Source organism: Perca flavescens, chromosome 20 (assembly GCF_004354835.1).
Source record: "Perca flavescens isolate YP-PL-M2 chromosome 20, PFLA_1.0, whole genome shotgun sequence".
Lineage (NCBI taxonomy): Eukaryota > Metazoa > Chordata > Actinopteri > Perciformes > Percidae > Perca > Perca flavescens.
Window position 1 is genome coordinate 14,608,393 of NC_041350.1, and position 23,968 is coordinate 14,632,360.

The window sequence follows — 23,968 nt, forward strand, 5'->3', positions numbered from 1 at the left end:
AAAGCGGGTGCATCCAATCATTCCACCCTGTAAGCTGTCCTATGGCATTCTCCTGTCTCAATTTCTCTCCATCCATACAAGGACTCCACGAAATCCTCTGGAAAATGAATATGCTCTTCCTGTTAAGATACTCTTTCAAATCAACTATACAGAAAAAGAGGGGCCTTTCCTTTTTCTCTAAACATTCAAATTATGCTGCGCAAAGACCTCTATACCTCTCTAATCTCCCTCTAAAAACAGCCAAATCACATCTGTCACGGCTAGTCAGGCATGACTAAAAGGTTTTTTGTCGCTACATTACTACTGCTGAGAAAATCATATCCCAAAATGTTATTTGTGTTGTAATGGGATCACAAATGGAGCTCAAATCTGATATGAACTGTAAAGACTTCAAACTCATAATGGACTCTGTACCGGGGCCTCTCTGGTGCCCTCATGGGCAGCATTCCTTGATTCCTCACCTTCCAATATAAACCTAGCAGAGACACTTAGTCAAACAATGTAATCTTGGGGTGAGGAGTCATGTTCGGCTCTCCAGGAATGAGCTCCTGTTGAGGAGGATATTCCCACCAAACACCATTTTGTGAAGTGGTTTGGAAAGAGATTCTCAGAATAGCTTTGTAAATGCTAACATGAAAGCTTTCCCTTTTGATGTGGGTTTATTATACTATTTTGGACAGAACAGTGCTAAGAGAAGGAACAGACACAAATATGAAATTTTTTCCTGAGTTATAGCTCAATAGTTCTCATACACGTTCAGGTTTCATCCATGTGGTGTATATATTAAAGTAAGGCAACAAACGAAGCTGAACAACGCATTTCTCTCAACTCTTTAACTAAATCTTAATTGAAGAAAACAAAAAAGGTCTGAGCATTTTCAGGGGAACAAATATAATCAACAACAGATTTCAGTAACATGATGCCGCTGAGAGTCACAGTTTCTAAACACCCGGGGCAGTAGTAAACAGGGAAATCATTTGTCCACCAAAGGACCAAGAATCAAGCCTGTGTGTACTACCCAGCTATCGTGCACTTGAGGATGGAAGTTGGCCAGGTTGGCAGCTCACTGTGCTCTGTAAACAGGACATTTTTAACATGAATCAGTGTAGTCAATAATGTATCATATTTATCATGAAATATACTGGGGGGGAACAAACAATCTCTTATATACCTGGTGTCTGCAATGGCTCTGGTCCAGAAATTGTCGAGACTGAAGTCTTTGCTGTTGCAGTTTCTGGATAGCAAACTGGAGCTGGTAGCTTCCTTGGGTGGGCTGGTAGCAATGCTGGGGATTCACCCCTGTCACCAAGCTATAGGCACTCTGCATCTGCCCATCCCAAATACCCTCCTCATCCTTCAGTGGCCTGTGGCTTGGAGAGCAGAAATGAAGAGGTCAGCCAAAATTGAGAGAATCAAAATCAACAACAAAAAACACAGTTTTTCACTTCCGACTTAATTGCACTCTAATAGAAATTGCACATCTATGAAGGTTTCACATCATGTTGGAAAAGCATCCATAAGATATGATAAGATAACACTTTATTGTCTGTTACACAAGAGTTACAAAAAATTGTCTTTGACAAGGCTCCAGTCACAAAGAGACATTCATACGGATATATAAAAACAAGACATGGGGGTGTTAAGGTATCAGCTGACTGTGGTGTTCATTTTGTGCTGTTCAATATGGCTATTGCAGAGGGGATGAAGGATTTATTGTAGATGTTTTTTCAGGCCAGTGGTACCCTTAAACGCCTGCCTGATGGTAATAGCTGGAAGGAGTGATGGAGGGGGTGAGAGGGGTCCTCTGTGATCAGGTTGGTTTTCCTAATTCACCCTGAAGAAAAAAAGCGTGTTCCCAGTGTTCTTTAAAGAATAATTTGGGAAATGTGCTCATTTGCTTTCTTGAGGAGAGTTAGATGAGAGGCCAGCTGCTGGTTAGCTTACCTGAGCATAAACACTGTTAGGCAGATTTTTGTTGCCTTTGGACAGCCGAGCTAGCCATTTCCCTGTTTCCACTATCTATGCTAAGCTAAGATAACCGGCAGCTGGCTACAGCTTAATTTTGAGATCTTTTCATCGAACTCTCGGAAAGAAAGCAAATAAATGTATTTCCAAAAATGTCAAACTATTTTTGTTTTGTTTTTAGATTCAACTTTATTATTCATCAGATACAATCATACAGTACAATTAAGTGAAATTCAATCTCTGCATTTAACCCATCCTAAGCATCAGGAGCATAGTGTCTGGGGAGCAACTTGGGGTTCCGTGTCTTGCTAAAGGACACTTTGACATGTGGCCGGAGAAGCCTGGGATCAAACCACCAATCTTGTGGTTGACCCACTCTACCTCTGAGCCACAGCCACTCCTGTGTACAGTAGTTGTGTGAAGCTGAGGTGTGACCGTTCTACTATAGCCCAAAAATATTCTTTGTTATTAAACGACTGGTAGTTGAATACATTTTGGTGAGGGTTACTCCTATTTTAGACATAGAGTGTAGAAAACTGAGAGAGGAGACAATGGAGGAAGAGGTGTGACAAAATAGCATTCTAGCATATATTGAGAGGTAGAAGTGCTAGCATAATGTTAAAATAATTACATACAAACGTCTCAAATGAAGCTAATACTGACAGATTACTGACCCGTCCTAATAGCTATTAATTACCTGCAAAATTGCTAGATGGTACAAGCTTCAGCAGCTCAATAGTGAGCCATAATAGCACAGTATTTGCTACCATCTTTTTCTTGTCAGTTATTTTACCATACAACCACGGCAGACATGTGGCAGTAGCTTATTAACTATCCCTTTTCCGTCCACATGTTGAGTTGCAACACCACCGACAAAAAGTAAAAAAGACAAGACAGCACACAGCGTCCCAGTCGGTGGATGCTGAGCCCACAGAAGCCTCAAGTCAAAGTGTGCAAATCAGAGTCAAAGTAGAGGGCAAGCGTGTAGCAAACACAGGCTGAACTAAAAACCTTTCCTCTTTGCCTCAGTGCTCCCAGAGCTTCACGTTCCATTCACATCACAAAGCCACAACCTGGAAAGCAAACTTTTTGACGAGCTCCACGAGTTTGTAACTGGATTATCTGTCATTAGAACTAAGCCTGTTTCAGCCTTTTTTCCTCCTTTTTGGCCCCTGTTAAAGCAATGAGGTGAGCCTCCCCTTCAGACACGCTTAAATTGAGTCTACATTGAGTCTAGTGTACTGCTGTATATGTATCTACTTAGCCAAAAATAATGCCATAAGAGCACAATTGGGAGCTGCGAGGAAAAATATGACAGAGAAAAAAAGAGAGAGAGATACAAGTACAGTTAAAGAAATTGGAATTCTGGGGGTCATAATCACAAAAGAAATTCTTGGAAATTCCTCTCATTACATGCAATAACATTTGTCCATTGGTCTAGAGTAAGAGGAAACACTGTAGACTTAAAATCACAATAGCTGCTATATTTTTAGAGCCAAACTACGATAAGCTCTAAAATTAGAATTCAATTAATCTTGAACAACAATACACACTGTGGGATAATAATCTTGTGTGGCTCAAGTGAAAACATAGTCCTGCCCTGTGTGGCCAAACAAACACACAAGGGATCTTAAACTCATGTGAACATTATATCCGCCCATGCATTTCTCAGTTCACGTAATGGCACATACTGTATATTGCAAAAACAACTGGTGTGACCATGGGCCAATTCCATTTTTTTTAGCTTCTGGAAACAAAGGCTTGTCTGTGAACCTCGCAAGGCCAGAGATTCTACAACGCCAGGAGACAAAACAAGAACTCGTTCTTTGTTTACAGCAGTCATTTCCTTTAGCTTGGCAGCAGTTTGCACACCGGACCACAGGGACCTTCAGTGCTACCATTTTATTAGCATAAGGTCTAAAACGAACTATTGCTCCGGTCACAAGCATGTGCTTTCCACGAGTACAATGTTGCAGTAGGGCCCCAAGGAGAAGTCTTTTCAGACAGGGCTTGTCAACACAACACCACGCAAAAAACACTACAGATCACCAAGAATTTCCAACACAGTGACCAATGAAATAGGGGGAAAAAATGAAGGAGAGAAGAACAGTTTTACATCTGAGTTTCTCATCACTAGTACAGCACATGTGTGGAGCTCCAACAACCTGGGACCTCCCTCCCTGCCGGACTACTGCTCACTGGTGTCAGCTTACTCCCCGTTGTGCTCGCCATCCTATAATATGCTGATATGACTTGCTGTAGAACAACACAGCAGTGCCAGTTGAGCACATGTGTGGCATCAATCTAACTCAGTGTGAATGTGGGAAAATGGATGGCCTGAGATGACATCATGGCACAGTATCTCAAAGCCCTGCCTGCTCAGTGTAAACATCAATCGCCTCAAGAGTGTGAGGGTATTTCCAGCCATTACTCAGTTGTTTGTTTACATTGTTCTATTACATCAACCAGACACTCAATAGAACTGTCCTTAAAATACAGAAAATGACTAGTATCTGGCAATTTGTAGTGGGAGCAGTCTAGACAGGGATGCTGATACTTTATTAAGGGCAGTGGGATCCTGAAACTACCAGAGGTCTGTTCTAAAAAAAACGGTTTACAGGTTTATATATATATATATATATATATATATATATATATATATATATATATATATATATATAAAAACAAGTAACATTTATATATCACTTGGCCCTGAAAAACTGTTGAATTTGGAAGTGATGTTATAGCCGGTGATGCTGCAGCTGTTGTTTACATAGTTGATTCCTTTTGACTGGGAGGCACTACAGATGTATCCTCACAACCAATTTACATATTACTAAAGTCTTAACAGGTTAAGACATTTATCAAGTTTAATGGTGAGCAGGATTTCGTAAATCACTAGATTAAACTAGCGAGTTACTAAGAGATTACTTAGGAATGACTTTATACAAAAACTTATCCTTTTGTCCTGATCTGTAAGCCACCTGAGTGTCACGTTTGACAACACCGCAAAATGGGGGACATATTCTTACTAATACTGCACACTGTGGGACATGTACTGCTGTTAAGGTGTGCGCATCTGCTGAATAACATCAATCCATTCACTGGAATTTCAGTAGGTTAGGTTAGCTTAGGTTCTCCCTACTATTACCACATCTGGCTCGAATCAATGTGAATAAAAACTTCTCTTTTAAATTCAAAGGACGAGAGACATCAAATCAATTTTGTGTGGACTTTGTCCTCCATCAAAGAAGTTTTACATTCTCACCAGAGCTTTTCTGATTAGTTGGGTTGTTGGTTCAGCCAATGGGTTGTCATAAAATCCTTTGGAATGGTATGTCCTTAAGAAATTCGACCAAGTCAAACATCAATCTAACAAAGTATTGAACAGAACTAAAAATACCCTGCATAAGCAGGATTGTGGTATTTCTTAGTTCTAGCTGTGCTGGAGTGAACGTAACACTGCAGAGGTAATAGGTTTGCGGTCATTTGTACGTGCAGCGAGAAGAAAATGGGGAGGCAATTTTTGTGGCCAGGGTGCTAACGCAGCTCAAGATACATTAATGAGTGTTCACATGACTAATACATGTGGAAGAGACCAACCATGACCTGCTTCTGACTTAATACAAGACAAATTTTATCACAAACTCAAACTGCAACTGTAAAAACAAACCAAATCATCCAAAACTAAGAAGGAATAAGCCATTAATAAGATTCTACTTTGAAAAATTACCAAATTATTACAATAAGGACAACTTTTCAGTGCAGAAGTAACCAAACACAACAAACCGGTTTTTGTTTTTTGACTGTAGTCTGAATGTCTGACTGTCATCATTTCACAAGTACGTTGAATGGAAATCATCATAAACGTTTCAGGAGGTCCAACACCGGAAACAATTCCCCAGCTCACTGTGGATGTATGAAGACGAGCAGTATGGTTCAAAGCCCTCTGGTTGTCAGCATACTGGAGGCAGGCAGCGGCTCTCAGAGTGCTGATGAAGCATACCTGGTAGATCCTGGCAGCGCTACTTCAAAGAGCCGTGCTACTCTTTGAAACCCATCATACTTCACCCCTGTGGTTGCTTAAAGAGCCAGTGTGCTTAACAGTTTCAGTATGTTTGGCACAAACCATTGGCCTGAGTGTAGGAGGGAGGGTGTAGGGGAGGGCACAGGAAATTCTGTGTTATAAGAAACAGCGCCGAGGTGAAATCAAGGCAATTTATCCTAATATCTTATTAAAGGCATTTCACTGCAATAAGAGGTGAATGCCAAACCAAGGGCTGGGAGTACTGGGGTACAAGAGAGCTTTATGTATTGCAAGCCAGTGACAAATGGGAAGATAAAGGGAGCTGTGTATTTTCTAGAGAGATGTAAACTAAGCTTTCTAACAAAAGCAACTGTATATTCCTCCTTCTATGAATTATTAAGCTGAAATGTGAAAGGCTGAAATGTAAAGCTGTACTAAAATGTATTTTGTGATGAATGAGGTGTCAAAACAATATAGGAAATACGCAAATATAAAAGGGGAATGACTAAATTGAGAGAAGAAATGTATGATCTAATCAAAGCACTAGAGCTCTAAAGTTAAATGGGAGATCAAAAGGTGACTTCGGTTTCCTCAGTATCATATGTAAAACCTGCGTGAGGCTATCCATAAAATTATAAATTCTATTAAATCTCTCTTCTTGCTTTGTGGAAATAAAAACATTTTAAAAAGGGAAAAGGCCAGACATTTCTGGAATTCCATGACAGCCCGATACATAAGGAAGGGCAGGACTGGAAAAACAGAGACCAAGATCAAGGCCAAGCTGTCTGAGACACTGTTACTCACATATCAAGACAAAAATAAAAGCGGAGTACCCATAGATGCTTACCCCTCAATGAATTACACCTTTAAATAGCCGGTTTAGTATCCCGGCCTGGTACCATAGAGCATGAGCGTGTGATCATATACTGTCCTTCTGTTTCCTTTCTTCTCTCCTCAGAGCAATGTGAGAGAGGTGAGATATGGGGTGAGGAAGGGGGGCAGGGGAGATGTCAATGGTTGCAGAGCCTGGAGCAGACAGACTATGTGGGTGTTGACATAACCCCCTCAGCACCGCCTCCACCCCGCCAACGCAATGTTTTAAGCTACCAGCATGCTTCACACACTCCCGACACTCCGCGGCCAAATCTAGTGTTACTCAGCTCCACAAAGCACTATTAAAAAGAGAATAAAATGCCCATTTCCAGGCACATATTGAACTAGCCTGCCCAAAGGAGTGTTGGCACTCCACAATCCTTTTCCGAAGACTAACAATCTTCAATCTAAAAATTCGTCAGAGACCATTAAAAAAGCATTTAGATTCTATTGAGTGTGACCAAATAGGCTAGCACAATATAAGTGTCTACAGTAAAGACTTGTGTAAAGTTGATTACAGAGATAATCCTCAGGACATTAATTTGGGCAAAGTGAATAATACTTTCTTTTAAACTCTTCAATTCCAAGAATGAAAAAGGCAACTCAACTATAGTATTTGAACTCTTTAGGCCTCATGACGTATTCTGAAAAACAAGAATGGCTGTTAATGCCAACTACAATGTGTTGGTGTACATCAGCGCAGCATCTCAGACTCTAGGCTCTCAGAGGAAAAATATGCTGTTTTCCTTGGCATTGAACCCCATTGAGACTGTAACGCACTATTCCTTCTCTGCTGCCTCAGGGGAGGGCGAATAAATAGTGCACTTGAGCACAATGGTGAAATTTGACCATAAGGAGCTCTCTGGAGCACTTATAAGGGAGCAGAGGTGTGGTGAGTGCTTAATTCAAAAGTGGAGTAATAGAGAAGAAACTGTAACAATTTCCACAAAACAAAAATAAAATCCAACTGAAATCATATTTAATTTAAATGTATTCCAAGGAATTTATGTAAAATGAATATTGAAATAAAATGTACATTTCAAACTTTTGGTTTGGAGAATGAAGGATTATGAAGTATATATATAATTGTGCTGTAGCAGAAAAATAATAATTTCAGTTGGACTTAAAGATGATGCAGAAATGACACCTTTCTCTTTCGGATATGAAAAAATACCCTGACTTTTATTCAAAGAGCAGAATATTTTCAGATGAATTATGTGTGCTCTTCAACGCTGCTGTGTTTCCTGTGAAAGATGCTGTTTACTTCACATGATTATGCACAGATCCTCAAAGCTAAAAAAAAAATAAAATAAAAAGGAAAAAAAAAGAAGAAGAAATGGACAATAGTTGTATGTAGTGATACACTTTTAAAACTTTTTCTCTCCCTATACAAATTCCAATATTTTAACTCAGGTTATCTGCGGATGCCACGTACCAATCTGATACAAGTGCTCCCACTTTCCCATCATAGAGATACCTACAGTATATCACACAGTGCAAAACCCACTGGAATCACTTTTATTCATAACATGAGGCTAGGAATTGTTGTGGCACTAAAAACTGAGTGAGCAGCCCACCATTACTGAATGAATATAACTGACTGTGGAAACACTGAAACACTTAACCTAATGAGGATCAGTCACTTCATGGCCGATTCCCTGGATTATGCCTTTAATGTATATATTTTTATGCCTTGAATGTATATATATATATACTGTATATGGAGCCTTGTTTATTAACCCCTGCTAATGCTACATGTGGACTCACCTAGTGCTGCTACATAGATCTGTTCCAGAATGAACAGCTTTCACTGGCCCTTGGGTTGTAGCAGCAGTGTGCCGCACTTTTGGGTTCAGTGTGACACTCTCTCTGCCCAGCATCCTGTTTGCCAGGTTCAGGTTGGTTAACTGTGGGCAGAGGAGAACACTTCAACAGATGATTCAACTCAAACCAATTTAAAGTAATTTTCATTTAACAAGATGTAGGTACTGACTAACAAAATCAATGTTAAGTCAAGTTACTTCAACCAAGCATCCCACTTCTAGTCCCAATGTCTAAAGCAATGGAAATGCTTGATAAATAAGCACTCATATTGTGTTCCTCCCTACATCGACCACTTCATTCTCTTGTCTCTGGGGGCTACGTGAAATGTACACACAGCACATGGCAGAGCTAGTCTCCGCTCAGCACTAAATCCAGGTGGTCCCCTCCCCCCTTCTCCATCTCTGACAGAATCAGCTATCATAACTCGCCAGCCCAAATCTGTTTACAACTACTGTAGCAACTGCACCTCTGTACTGCTCTGTACTACCCTGGGAATTATTTTCAGTGCTAATAGGAGAATAAATTATATTGCTGTGGCGTTTTATTTACTTTATTTCCTCCTGTGGACTAAATAGTTCAATGGGAAAATTGTAGTGCTGCCAAGCCTTGTACGACGTGAAAAAAATGTGTCGGCATGGTGTTACACAGCCTCAGCTCTCCTGTAAGTTACTTATTAAGGTAGACTGGGCGTTTTCTTACAAACTGTCTGATTTAAACAGAGGTAATGAAAACACACGTGGGTACCATTATTGCTGGGCTTTTGGACAAATTGTCATATATCATGACAAGAGATAAAAAAATTTTATAGATATATCCACCATAAAAAAATTGTTCTTTACCACATAAGGCACAGTTACTATTGTCTAGTCAGTGTATATAATTGACGTAATGCCCCATCTTCTAAGACAGGGATATCTTATAATGATGTTTTGTACATAAGCATACGCACATATGTATGCTGGAAGGATGCATATCTACGCATCACAGCACAGGAGTATTTTAATTTTATTAATGTGCCTGGCTTTACTCAATTTCCGTTTCGATGTGGTCTAGCATGAGAGTGAGTAATCACTTAAACCTTAGAGGTCAACTAGTGCAACAGGGTGTTGTTCGTGTTTACAACGTTCTCCATTTAGTTCAGCAAATGATTTAATGACTTCAAATCTGAGCCCTAAAAAACACAAAATGCACTCTAAACCTTTAAGTGCAAAACACTGTTTTAACACACTATTTTACTGCAAAATAAACAGCTGCCATGCCCAGGATTAACTATTCATAAGAAATACAGCAAACACCTTTAAGATAGACAGAATGATGTACAGTCGAAAGGAAGCCATAAAATCTGCAGTCTGTGTGGTCTGGTGCCATCACAAAAAAAATTGAGAGACAAAATCCTGTGAGGCAGAGGAGGAGGAGGAAGAGGAGAAGGAGGAGGAGGGAGGAAAGGTTTGGGGAATATAGGAGAAGGTGGTGATGGAGCCAATGGAGCTGCTGCTCCCCTGCTCAGTGCCAATTTGCTACATTCCTCTATTTATAAGCATCAATTACCACAAAAAAGTGGCTGCTTGTTAAGTATCAACAGAAATCACTCCCCCATGGTGCATCTGATAATGAGACCTCACACAGAGCTGGGGCTTGATGCGGCTCACCACGGTTTAGGGCAGCCAGCTTTAAACCCCAGTTCCAGACCTACCCCCGCACCAACCCCAGCCCACAGACTGCAGGCGAGCTGAGGACTGAAGGAGAAAGGTGCACAGTACGAGGCAGCAGACCCTCCGGCTCCAACAGGTCTGCAAAACGAATAAGCTGCTAGATGCCGCCAATCAGCATGGGGTCAGAGCCAGGTTTACGCATCAACAAAGAGAAATATCAGAGACCTCACAGTGAGAGACTACTGCAGCGGGCCCAGATTCTTCTTCCTTACATGAAACATTACACAGATCAGTTTACAGTTGCTTAATAACAATGAAACGTCCTGCTCCAGGTGGGAGTAGCTGTTGGCTCAGTGAACCATAGAGGTAAAAACCTAATAAACTCACGTGTTGTGTCAGCAGGTTGATGTGACTGGAGCTGGCATAGTGGCGAGCTACCTGCTTGTCAGCCAGCTTTTGCAGGGCTGAGATGAAGGCCTGCTGGTTAGACTGGGCTTGGGCAGACAGGGAGCTTAACTCCTTTAATGTCCCTGCGGAGTTTGACTTCAGCTTACTGGAACTGCTCCTCCGATTAACTGACAAACAGAATAACAAAAGACAAATGTGAGAACATGGAATTTGATAAACAGCAGCATGTAGAATACTGAGTTTACCTTGGCCTGCAGAAGTGGGTCTCGAGAGCTTCTGGCTATAGAAGTGCGTGGCACTCGGGATGGAAGAGGCTGCTCCAGAGCTGGATGTTGATGAGGTAAAGGACTGAATCCTCTTGAGCACCTGGGTCGGTTGTCCAATACAGACTGTGTTAGAGCCGGTGGAAACAGCTGTCCACATTGCTCTCGGGGGCTGGGTGACTACAAGTGCAGGGGTGTATGCAGGAAGGTCAGAAAAAGTCTCAGAATGGCAGAACTGAGACTTAGCCAAGGACTGTGCATAGGACGGTGGCTGAAGAGGTGGCGGCGGAGGTGGGCAATGGAGAGGCAGGGATGTCGGGACGGGGCAGCAGTGCTGCAGGTGAATATGTGTGCGGTCTAAAGTCACAGGAAAGCTGGAGCAGTGCTGGGAAGCCTGGACCTCTGGCTGTATTTTAGCAGTTCTAGCTGCTGCCTGTCGGTCTTCAGTACGGACAAAGGGCTGACTCTCAGTGGCCTTGATGTCTGGGTCACTGCTGACTTTCCCCGTGGAGAGCGAGGACTCTGAAGCGCTGGAATCCTCTTTGGCCACAGGCAGAGCTGTTCAAAGGAGGAAAGAAGCCAGAGCTCCTTTATCATCAGTTAGCCATTCCTTGGCTCTGACACACATTTGTTTTCCCCCAATGAGTGCTAATCGTTTGAAACTGACCTTTACTTTACCCCAGATGACTTAATCTTTTTCCCTTTACTTTTTTTGGGGTTTTACAAATCTAAACAATTCCGGTTTACTGTGCTTGAATGATAAAATATTAAACATAAACCAGACGTTCAGCTACAAAAATATGGGGGGAAAAAAACACACAGGAGGAACTCACTTTTGGAATTCTCACAGTTGCCTGAATCTCCTGAGGCATTTACTTCATGAACGTCTTTCTTAACACTCCTGACTTTTGTTCCTAGGAAGATGGTGGCTGATTTATTTTTCTGTGTGTAGAATGTCAGTACTTCTTCCAGATCATTTTCACTGTTGAGAAAAAAAAGAGAGAAGATAAATGTGTATAGCAGATTCAGATCACTCTTCACTCAGTAGCATATATAACTGGAAAAGTAAAGAGCCAAGTACTGAACAATGGTCAGTGGGCTTGCCAATTTGCTAACCTTGCTTCAGTGATGTACTCCTGAAACACACTGGGGTTAACACAATGCTCCTCTTTGCTGCTCTCCTGTTTTTTCTCCATATGATCAGTTTCCTGAGAAGATAGGAAAGAATAAGACAGCATAATGTTTCCTATGTTTGCATCATCTCTTAGATTTGTGATTCTGTGGTAAAGCCGGAGTCTGGGAACGGGCACCTTGTTGTAACAGTGGATAAACTCTCCTAGCTGGTGGGACAGGATGCGTCTGCGGTCTTGGAGTGGAAGCTGGCGACTGGGCAAGACCACCTTTATGTCTTGTTGAAGGTTACTGGCTGCTCTTCTCAGGAAGCGAATCACAAGCTCCTGTGCAGACAAAAAAAACAATATTTCATTATTACTTTTCTGAATCACTGATTCATCCTGCTGCACTTATTCAAGTCCCCTTTGTTTTCTCCTTTCAGGTTCATTCAAAACATTGAGCCTTTTGAATTTAAAGGCCTAGAGATCAACATGAATTCACATTTTCCCCAAAGGTTTGAGGTCACCTATGATGATGATGACGATGATGTACGCCATAACAATGCAGACTTTCCAATCAGACTAACTTTTACAGAGACCACGTTTTCCTACGATGTGGCCACAAATGTCTCGTACACACATCAGCTACAGCCAGGGTACATATGAGTAACAGGATAATAATAAGGGAAAATCTGGCATGTATATACAGTACATACAAGGGAACCAATGCCCCAGGGTATTCCACCCGTGTACATTTATTAGGAAAAGGAGATAAAAAAATGGTTATCATAATACCATTTGGTCGTTGTCCTTGTCTGGCCAAGCTGGGATGGTGTTGGCTCTGCTTTCTGCCAGCAGTCTTTGCTGGACTCGCTGCAGGTATGAGGAAAAGGCCATCCGGGCCTGCACTTTACTGGAGAGGAGAGAGAGGAAAATCATCAAAAGCTGCATAGATTAAAAAAAGAAAAGGAAAGTCATAACAACAGTTGATAATAAACATTATCCACTAGTTCCTCTGCATGTTGAATTGGAATCTGTTGCTACAACAGAAAGAACCAGCAGTTATAGTCAATCCTATACTCATTAGCTACATATCATCCAGAAAAGAGAGATAGAGAAGCCAAAGACAGCTATGTATCACTTTCAGACAAAAGTTGTTGAAACAGTGTATCTTGTCCTGCACCGGTACCAATATGATAAACTATGTTTGTGACCTGGGTGAACCTGGAAAGACTACTGTCAGAACATTGTAGTCGAAAAAAAAAAAAAAAACGATGTTGCCAAACCCAAACAATGATATGCTGTACTATAATTTCCCTGGTTCATGCACAGTCCTGACAAGCACTGAGGAATTTCTACAAACACAGACTTGTTATTGTAATTCCTCCTCAAATTATAATTTCAGGCACACTTTTAAAATCAACATCAGACCGCAGCCTTTGTTGCTTAGGTATAATAGTATGGACAGTGTGTCATATGTGTTTGACAGTATTTAGAATATGTGGTATCTTTACTTTAAATTAAAGAATATATGAAAATTGTAAAGCATTATGTATGTTGATATCATCTTACCGCAACTCCCGTCACTCCTCACACTGACTAAAGACATATGGTACATAAGAGTAATGCTGATTAAAACATAACTTGTGTAAAGAGGGCCTCAATTTCTTCTCATCCTCTTTGGTAGGTGCATTTCATATTCCTACTTATTTAATAGAGAAAGGAAAGGAGAGCAGCAGCCAACCTGAGCAGCAGCCCAGAATCCAGACTGACCTGAGGTCCCACCCCTGCTGAAGGATGTTGAGCAGGTTGACTCTGGGCCTGGCATCGTGCATGGCTGCCTCTGAGCTGGACAAAGCCTTGCTGTGGCAGCGCTCCAGTGGTGTGGCCACTTGTTTTCTTTGCTCTGCTACCAAAGTCTTGTGTGAGACTGGCTCGAGAGCTTGTTTCACCTCCTCTCTTTCTTCCTGAGCGCAATCCTCTCCCTCCTGACTGCTGCTTTCAGGCAGGGAGACCTTGGACTCCTTCCCTAAGGTATGCAGCATTGCAAAGGAAAAACAAATGGCAGTTGCATCACTGGCATTTTGGATACAATACACACATACACTCAAAGTAGGGTTTCTGATGTTGCTGCAATGAAATGAACTCATTTAGAGTCATATTTGGCCAACTTTACCGTGACACAGGGGAGTTATTTATTGGAAACTAAAGTGCATTAGCGTGGGATGTTGTCCCCACTTAGCTACACTTTCCTGAATTGAAGCAGAGCACATCAGACCTACCCGATTTCTTCTTCCTTGCAGCAGAGCGATGAGTCAGGTGGCGCGGTCTCCTCTTACACGCCTCCAGAGACAGCAGCTTCCTCTCGTACTGGACAACGTGACAGCTGTGGACGGCGTCCACCTGCAGCTGCACGTTCCTGAGAGACAGAACAAGACATGTCAACGCACAATTGTAATAACAACAACCGTAATGATTTATATGTGTATCATCAACAATCACAAAGCAGAGCAACAGTTATAAATCTTAAATTTAACTGAAGCCAGTTCTAAGAAAGATTGGTGTGGTTGAGTTGCTTGTCCAGAAGTTGACGTGAGAGACAGTGACGGTCCAAACGAGAGAGAGGATAAATGGCGAATAATAACAGCAACTGAGGTCTTGCAGCAATAAACGTCTCCCTAACCTGGCTACCTAATGAATATGGAAAAAATCATAGATGGGCTTAGTTGGGGGCCAAATCTCCAGATAATATTGTGCAATAGAAAAGGCTGTGGTTAAAACTTGAAAGCCCATACTGATTCAAATAACATAAATGCATGCTGCATTACAATAAAAAAAAAAGAAGTGGTTTAGTAAAAATCGCAATGCCACGTAGACACTGGGCGCACGCTGGAAAAATTGACTGTGCAACGTCTTTTCAGCTGTTCCTCTTACCTATCCAATCGAAAGACCAAACAAACGCCACGTTAGAATCCAACTGTCTCCACTAACTGATGGAGAGATTTATTTTCCAATCCACAATGGAAATGCTTACCTGCCATGGAAAAGTCTGTTTGCCAACATGTAGTTCATTGATGTCTTGGACTCCAGATATCCACTGAGAGAAGAAGATAATAAGCAAATTACAATAAGCATAAGGCAGGAGCCCCAATGAGCTTCTGCCTCCTTATTTGCGGCAAATATGTTAAAAACAAGGCTTTGGTGATATAGCTACTCTGGAAGCAGCCCTGTTAAACGCACCAATAATTCCCCAGACCGCTCAATAATATGCTTTTAAAAATGCCACAAAATCCCTGCTGCTAAGAGAGAGAGGTGGAGCCAATCAAGCAACAAATCCTCATATAGGAATATGAATTGTAAGCACAAAAAGAGATGTCCTCTCTAATAAGGGCTTTAATGCCATTTCATACATAATGGAACATAATACACAAAGTTTAACAAATACCAACTCTGTAGTTACACCTTAGTCTGGTGGTTCAATTAGTGACAGTCAAGAGGAGTCGTACGGTCTAGCTTTAGGCACTGATTGCATTAATTTAATTTAAGTGCCTCACTTATTTGAAGACAATATTAATAATGAGTAACATTACAGACAAACACCCCTTGGGGATTACAAGTGTCTGTTCTTTCTTGGCTCAGCTTACCCATAGTGGTCCCATGTTGCTGCGGTGGGGAAGATCCTAACGAAGCCTCCACGTCTCTCGTACTCTTCCTTTATCCTCCTAAGCACTTTGATCTTGTGAAAGAAAACAAAAGACGTGTACTAAATTTGACACAGTTTTAAATAGTTACTGTACTTTCAGGTTCCCATTATGTCTCAATTCAACAAAATAACACTCATCATGTCAGACACTACCATTGTAAAGGCCTTACCTCCTCAGCAGTCAAGGTCAGAGTGCTGTCTCCTTGGCCTTGTTTAGGTCCTAGCTTGTCTTTCCCCTCGGTTTCTGAGTTACCGGCGGACGTGGGCCTCTGCCGCTACAGGGGAGAAATGTAGAGTTATTCCTCTTTCCAACATAAATACTTTCCAATGTTAAAAATAATTGAGTTATTTAATTTTTTATGAATTTAGGTATGCTTAAAGGTCCCATGACAAGGTCCTCTTTGGATGATTTTATATAGACCTTAGTGGTCCCCTAATACTGTATCTGAAGTCTCTTTCCCAAAATTCAGCCTTGGTGCAGAATTACAGCCACTAGAGCCAGTCCCACAATGAGCTTTCCTTAGGATGTGCCATTTCTGTGTCTGTAGCTATTGAGGAGGAGAGAGGGGGGCAAGGTGGAGGGGGGTGTGGCCTTGACCAACTGCCACTTTGCTTGTTTGAAAGCCATGATGTCTCTCTCATGTGTGGGCCAAATTCTCTGGGTGGGCAAAGCAGACAAAGGGGAGGTAACTTTGCTCCTTATGACCTCATAAGGAGCAAGATTCCAGATCAGCCCATCTGAGCTTTCATTTTGTCAAAGGCAGAGCAGGATACCCAGGGCTCAGTTTACATCTATCGCCATTTCAAGCCACTGGGGACCATAGGCAGGCTGGGGGAATGCATAAAATGTTTAAAAAAAAACTCATAAAGTGAAATTTTCATGCCATGGGACCTTTAAAGGTTGAAAGAATAATTGCAATTCTTACATTTTTGGTAAAGAGGTCATCTGTTACTGACAAACAACCTACTAATCTGAAACACAATTCTCCTTTATAGCTTGTGTAACAAAAATACCCTCTCTTCATTTCTCCTTGTCACATAAATGAAGCATTTTTGTCATGCATTGGCATTCCTGGCTGCCTCCCGCTGCATGCACTACCAGGCTGTGATTGACAACTTTGGCATGCAGGTTGGAGCTTGGGCCAGACAGAGGGGCACAACCCCACAGGATCACATACAGAATTTGTCATCTAAATAGCACAGGGTTTACATTTAATTTGTCTGACACGACTGGGGGGATACAAAGGCAGCCAAAAAGTGACAAGGCCTAATCCTTCAGAAAAAGACCCATATGCTGCCCCTAATCAGAGTAAAGGGAGAGGAGAGGTTCTCTGAAGGCATCTGGAGTTCTACAACAGCCTCTGTGGTTTAATGTCAGGTTTGTTTTAGATGTTTGAGTAACTCTGTACAACAAAGTCTTTTGGGTCAAGTGGTGCATTGCAGCATTTCAAGCAATTGCTTACTAAGGCCACTTTGCTAATGCAATGAGAATTCTATTAAATATAGCATTAGGAATCGATACAAGCCATCTGTCACTATGATAAATAGCAAAGCTGCATAATCAAATAAGCAAAAAGCACTAAGCAATTTCTTACCGGTAATGTAACAGGCATCAGGGAATTGCAAAGGAACAAGACAAAAGAAGATTAATACGTCTGAGTCTGAAGAAAACTCACCATTCTGCTGTGTGCAGTGGCTGTCGGTGCAGAAAGAGGTTTCTAAGAGGCAATGGGTGAAGACAGTGAGTGGTGGGTGAGCATCAGCATTGCTGCTTAACCTTTATGAAGCCGCATACAGACAGCGTGCATGCTCCATCGACATGCAACAATCAAACATTGTTACTGTATGTCTAAACAGGCCCTTTACACAATATAAGGTGGAGCAGAAATCTGTCTGATTTAGTAATCTCCCTTCAGCAGATCCTGTGCCAAATCTGGGTGCAGTAGTCGAGTGGAAGGAGCCAAGTGCATTAGCTGTTGTGGCATCATTAGGCAACAAGGCCTACAGAGAGCATTAGTCACTTGATTAGAAATGATAAAACAATAAGCCACAGAGTATAGCACTTACAAACTGATGTCACTCAAACAGTGTAATTACATTAGCAGTTGTTTTGCATTACAGTGAATTTTCCATGAGGGTAGAGGAAGAGCTCAATGGCAGTGGCAGGAATGTACTGTAAGTAACAGAGAGATGAAGACAAGAGAATGGGAATGTTTCACAAGGAAGGGTGAATGAGTGCAACACTTGGCTCCGCTGTGTGTGTGTGTGTGTGTGTGTGTGTGTGTGTGTGTGTGTGTGTGTGTGTGTGTGTGTGTGTGTGTGTGTGTGTACCTGTGTTTTTTGGGCTGCTGGGTGCTTGAGGCTGGAGTCCAGGGTGACTCGGTCAGAGCGTGGTTGTCTCGATAGGGGGTCCTGACACACAAAGCCTGCGGGGAAACACAACAGCCATAAAGGGGTATATCATCCTATGATTTCAATGATATCAGGTCTTAAATATGTTACTCATTCCGATGAACTTTATTTACTGCATCAGATCTTCAATGTTAGTACAAGAAAACCAAAGTAGAGCGAGGGACATTGAGGCAATAAATGACGTGTAAATCAACAATATATTTTAAAATATTGTACTAATGTAAGGACATGTTTTTTATATAGTGACACACCACCGCCCCATTATGTGAACCACTGACCTTGCTTAAAGGACTATTTTGAGATTTCTGGAAATACGCTTAGGAGCTTTTGGACCGACATGAGCTCATATCTGTCCATTAAATATAAAGCTACAGCCAGCAGCTGGTTAGCTTAGCTTAGCATAAAGACTAGAAACAGGAGGAAACAGCTGGCTCTGTCCAAAGGTAACAACATCTGCCAACCATAGCCTATAAAGTTCTCTAATTAACACATAATGTCTTGTTTGCTTGGCCCTTAGAAACACTGACGTGTAAAAACAACAATTCAAACAAAAGGTTTTTGGGAGGTTATGTGTCTGACTATTTCTTGTCTCTGAGCAGTTGCCAGGCAACCAGCAGAGACTCTAGGACCTAGAGTCTCTGCTGGTTGCAGGAAGTTGCAGCTTGTATCCCTCATTAAATGTGAACTTTACACATATATTTTTGTACAAAAAAAGTTAAAGCTAGCCGATTCCCCTTGTTCTCAGCCTTTATGCTAAGCTAAGCTAACCAGCTGCTGGTTGTAGCCTCATAATGGACAGACATGAGAGTGGTATCGATCTTGCCATCTAACTCTATGCCAGAAAGAAAATGCACATATTTCCCAAAATGTCGCACTATCCCTTAAGCTTTTATGTCAGAGAGAAAGAAGATGCTTTCTTATTGTGACACTCTACTTCAGATTTAAACGTCTCCACACATTTACATTCTAGTGGTAGTTGATAAGGGTGGGGGAAATGTTTGTAATTCACATTCCCCACTAAAATGTTCCCACCCAGTCAATAATCAATCTACGATCTTCTGTTTATTAATTCCCACACTCCCTCAAAGCTAACCAGTGGTAAAAGTGAAATGTTAAAGAAATATGTTTATGTTGCGGTCACACTTGAAGTGAATTAATTGTATTGACAGCTTGGAGCTCGAGGCTATTTGTACTACCTCTTTCAAGCCGTCAGGTAAGAATCAGGCCCCTGCCATGCTCTTGCCTAAACACAGCAATTATTACAAACATAAGCGACACGGAGCTGACAGCTTCACACAGGCGGAAAATGAATGCTAATGGAATGCTGTCATTATTTACAGGTCTGGGATGCAGCCCAAGTGTTATCAGCCAACAGCGACTTAGTTTGTTTGGTACAAAATAGATGTGCTATGTTTTACATGCCACTGCTCATTTTCCCCAGACCCGCAGTAACGTCTCAGTCCAAAGATAACTGGCAATTTATGATTCTACTCTTTCATTTAATGAGCCAGAGGGGAGGGTTTCAAGCCGCAGCATGGCCTAGGCTAAGACACGTGTGCATATGCACACACACACACACACACACACACACACACACACACACACACACACACACACACACACACACACACACACACACACACACACACACACACACACACACACACACACACACACACACACACACACACACACACACACTAGCCATTCCTTTAATATCATTAGGCTGAGACCACAGACAGACTTAATGGTTCAGTGCCAGTTTAGATGGACGCCTGCTAATCAGTGGGCTCCATGTATCCTGTGAATGGTAATAAGGATAAATCAGAGGATTAAGTGTTATGTTAAATAATCAAGAGACGTGAAAGTTTGGTTATTATTTGTCTCTTTTTTGCTACATGTCTACTTTTGACTCTCATCTACAAGAATAAAGGCAAGCTCTCAGAGCTCTGTATGTGGTCAATGTATGAGATTCTCCTTGGTTTAAATTTATGCATTACAAAATATTATAATCCAGGACTCCCTGGAAGAAGAGATCTTGTAACTCAGTGGGACCTTCCCGGCTAAATAAAGGATACATAAGATCAAATAAAAGCTCTTCTTCTGCATGAGAATTCAATAATTAAGAGGGGAGGAGACATAGCTAACAGAGACACATCTCATTCCCTGCTACAAACACTGTTATATAAACAGTGTTTATCTCTGCCTTGGGCCAGGCATTTTTTGTGTCTTCATGCAAAAGATTGCTTTAGTTTGACATGTCCAATCCAGTTTCTCAAAAGAGCTTAATGACTACAAAACAAGTAAGGCCTCTGTTGACAATTTTGTCTGCAAGTAATTTAATGTTAATTAATGATGTCTGCTGTTTATTTTCTAACACTGGAGCTTCTATTATAAAGCCATACAGCTATGTGGGTGTGAAATTAAACAAAACATTAAGCTTCAAACAATAGATGACATAGTAGTCTCCACCTGCTTGAAACATGCTGGTTACAAGTAAGGCCGACTAGCATCTATGTCTCTGGAGAGAGGTTATTGAAAAAAATACAGCATAATTAGAGCACTTTTCATTTTATATTAGCTTCTCCAAAATGAACACCTTTATCCCAATTATATAATTTTGCAATAAATAAATATTCTATATTTGATTATTTATAGAGTTGTTCCATATTCTAATCTAAAGTGTGAGTAATGTTCTTACTTAAAGCTAAAATTTTACTAAAAAACTTTAAGTATCTAAGAACATCTTAATAGTCAGTGTAATTTGTTTTTAAGCTCTGAATATGACTAACCCTACTACAACTATTGACTCCTGTTGAAGGCCAGGTCTTTATTCTGCTTTGATGGATTATTTCAAATGTACTGTATACATTCTTAGTAATACAAATCTGTAACCCTAATACTTTAATGTTCTGTATTAACCCAAGGTTTTTCCTCCTCTCTTAATTATGTGGAGTTTAATAATATAACTTAAACTGTATAAACGTGTTCTTAAGGTTTCTACTTATTGATGTTGATGATGGATTTAAAAATCTAGCTTTAAACACTGAATTGACATGAACTCAATGTCTATGAAGTGCCATCACTTGTGCAAAACTTTGGAATCAAATGGAAGTTGTATTTAGTCATTGTTTCAGCATGTACTCACCCACAAGCGAAAACATGTCTGCAATCATGCTGGCCTTTACCTTCAGATCCAAGGGGGCATCACTGTAAATAGGATGATTTTTTTTTTTTTTTACACAAAGAAACAAACTTTGAGTCAGCTTATCATACAGATGTGTTGTGTGCGCTTAAAACAAAACTGCCAAACTGACACTTTGGTGGGAGATTTTAGCCTGAGGGTATGCTTTAAGTGTGAGTGCAATTTTCCTTCAATGTGGCATTTTATTAAAAAAAATTGGTTGCATATTCTAAGAAAAAGCCTTGTTTAAGTTGGTAGGATACAATAAACAGTTTCAGTAAGAAATCATCCTGAAACAACAAAATAAAGAATTAAATGATTAAGACAGTCACTCACCAGGCCAGGGAGGGAGAAAGGTTCACCTCTAACAACCAGGGTTTGAGGTTGGAGTCAATGAGCACGTCAAAACCATACAGTTCTACAGAGGGAAACACAAAATGAATCAAAGGGTTTTCACCACAGACTGGGAGGCAGAATTAGAAACCTCTAAGATCTGCCCACTGAAAATAAAAGATGAAGGCTATCAAAGTCACAAGAGTTTTATCATAGTTCCATTATGTGGCATTTGGCAACATGGCCTATGTCTTTCTGCTACTGATTACACGCATGTTATATCCCCAATCACTCAAGAGAGAAACATTCACCAAAGCCTGCTACTGAGGGATTGGCTCAATTACGTTAACTAAGTACATACACATTTCATCCGTCATGAAGTTGCTTACGTAAGACAGTAGATCAAAAACACACTGTGGCTGTGAATATTTTCATACATAAAGTCAATAATTTTCTCATTGGAAGATTAAGCAATCCACATATTGTCACTACATATTAACAAGAAGGATGGCGCTCTAATAAGCATCATAAAGTCAGTATCTTGCCCAACTGGAACAGTAAAATGTGAACTCCAGAAGTACAAAGCCGGAAATGTGACCATGTGTCCCAAGTGGCAGAAACCTGGTGAATTAGAAAGCCTATATAATATAGGCTATATATTGTATATATTTCACTCGAGCAATAGCTTAGCACTGAGTGACATATAAACGCTTTTTACAATGTGGTCAGAAAGTTCCCTATGTAAAAATTCATCCATTTTATCCCAATTTTCCCTCTCGTTTCAGTGACTGACATATGGCTCAGTGCGACAGAGTTGGCCTATGTAACCTATGAAAGCCCTCACACTGCTCTGGGGAGTGTCACCCTGTAAGCCAACGACCCGCTGGCCCCAGCAGCAGCGTGCAGGGAAACCACAGTATTTTACAGGGATAGCGCAAAACCCAGCCATAGAGCCAGAGGAAAAATCCTTCTAATGGTACTTCAAAAGAATAGACTGTTTTGAGAATAGGCCAGGGGGGTTGGAGGTTTCAAAGCTGCCATAACCAGCACTGTTTATTTTAGCATCTCAGGTCAGTGCCAGTGTTAAGCATACAAAAGGCAGCGTGACAGCGTGCAATGGCTTTATATTGCACTTGGTTAAATAATGTTAGGCTGGGGAATTCTAGTTTAACAGGATTAGTTAAATGTATTTGGCTGTACATTATTGTAGTCATCTCCACCCTGGCCATACAGAATGTTGTGGCAATGTAACAAATATCAAGTAGTTTTACTTGACAATACGTATATTTGGTCTTTTACTAAAGGAGCACTGATTTTACACAACAGGATCAGTTTACTCATCATGAGAAGTACTAAAAAGGGGGCATGGAGTTTAAAAGACACAGGCATTTACCAGACAGTGAGGCTCTAACGAAAGATGCTATCGAATTGCATTATAGGAAATTTAAGATCCAAGGTTTTTCCAGACTGCTTCCATTTTGACCGTTCTTTTTTAATCTGTCTCTTGCGAGTCCCCCAACTTTCTGGAAGTCTCTAAAAGAGTTCTCTTTTAAGATTGTAACATTTCCTGAAAACATGTTTTTTTTTTTCTCTACTCATGTTTTCATCATCTGTATTAGGACAAGTTGGATAAAATGCACACTGGATTTTGTTCACTGGGATATATGACATGGGTCAGGAGATCAAAATATGGTAGTGTCATGAGGTCCAAATTGGTGTGACTGCGAAAACTGTATTTTTATGACGGAACAAAGTTTGCTATATAATCCTGAGCCAAGAGCAGCAACAGAAGCTGCCACTGCCATCTTTAACTTTTTTAACTTCTGAGGATGGACGGGACCCCCACTGCTAAACAGTACTCGCTTAAGCAAAGCACTAAGATTTTATTTTCCACTTGCCGGCTTATCCCATTTTAGCCTCTTCTGTATAAAAACGCACACATAAAACATTATGCATTAGTCTTGGGGAACAGAGTACTGGAATAAATGGGTTGCAGTGCCTCACCAGTGGCACAACCACAACAACAGGGGAAAATGGGGAGGTGTTACACCACCTCACCAGCCCCCGACAAGCAGGCTCCATGTGCCGCTCATTTTCCCCCAATTAGGAGCAGACGCCGCTCCTGCCCCAAGAGATGGCTCACTGCTAGACACGTTTGTTCTATGGCTCGACCGCTGCCGGGGGAGTGCTGTTAAATGTGCCCGCAGAGAGG

At 41.1% G+C, this 23,968-nt stretch overlaps 1 protein-coding gene across 2 annotated transcripts in view; it reads right to left on the bottom strand.

The window, feature by feature from the left end:
* ttll5 (tubulin tyrosine ligase-like family, member 5) overlaps positions 1 to 23,968 on the bottom strand; it is a 46,127-nt gene that overhangs the window by 10,476 nt on the left and 11,683 nt on the right. Inside the window, exons 13-30 of one of the 2 annotated variants that reach the window (XM_028565187.1) lie at positions 21,760 to 21,841; positions 21,388 to 21,449; positions 18,159 to 18,253; positions 17,504 to 17,545; positions 15,998 to 16,102; positions 15,769 to 15,860; positions 15,159 to 15,221; positions 14,407 to 14,543; positions 13,898 to 14,153; positions 12,920 to 13,037; positions 12,323 to 12,469; positions 12,129 to 12,220; positions 11,846 to 11,994; positions 10,995 to 11,570; positions 10,729 to 10,916; positions 8,633 to 8,772; positions 1,172 to 1,370; positions 1,019 to 1,073 (exon numbers count right to left, since the gene is read on the bottom strand). In XM_028565187.1, coding sequence (XP_028420988.1) covers positions 1,023 to 1,073; positions 1,172 to 1,370; positions 8,633 to 8,772; positions 10,729 to 10,916; positions 10,995 to 11,570; positions 11,846 to 11,994; positions 12,129 to 12,220; positions 12,323 to 12,469; positions 12,920 to 13,037; positions 13,898 to 14,153; positions 14,407 to 14,543; positions 15,159 to 15,221; positions 15,769 to 15,860; positions 15,998 to 16,102; positions 17,504 to 17,545; positions 18,159 to 18,253; positions 21,388 to 21,449; positions 21,760 to 21,841 — 2,594 coding nt within the window. In that variant the 3' untranslated portion in view covers positions 1,019 to 1,022. The remainder of the gene's footprint in view (positions 1 to 1,018; positions 1,074 to 1,171; positions 1,371 to 8,632; positions 8,773 to 10,728; positions 10,917 to 10,994; positions 11,571 to 11,845; positions 11,995 to 12,128; positions 12,221 to 12,322; positions 12,470 to 12,919; positions 13,038 to 13,897; positions 14,154 to 14,406; positions 14,544 to 15,158; positions 15,222 to 15,768; positions 15,861 to 15,997; positions 16,103 to 17,503; positions 17,546 to 18,158; positions 18,254 to 21,387; positions 21,450 to 21,759; positions 21,842 to 23,968) is intronic. The other variant, XM_028565186.1, reaches the window with a different exon arrangement.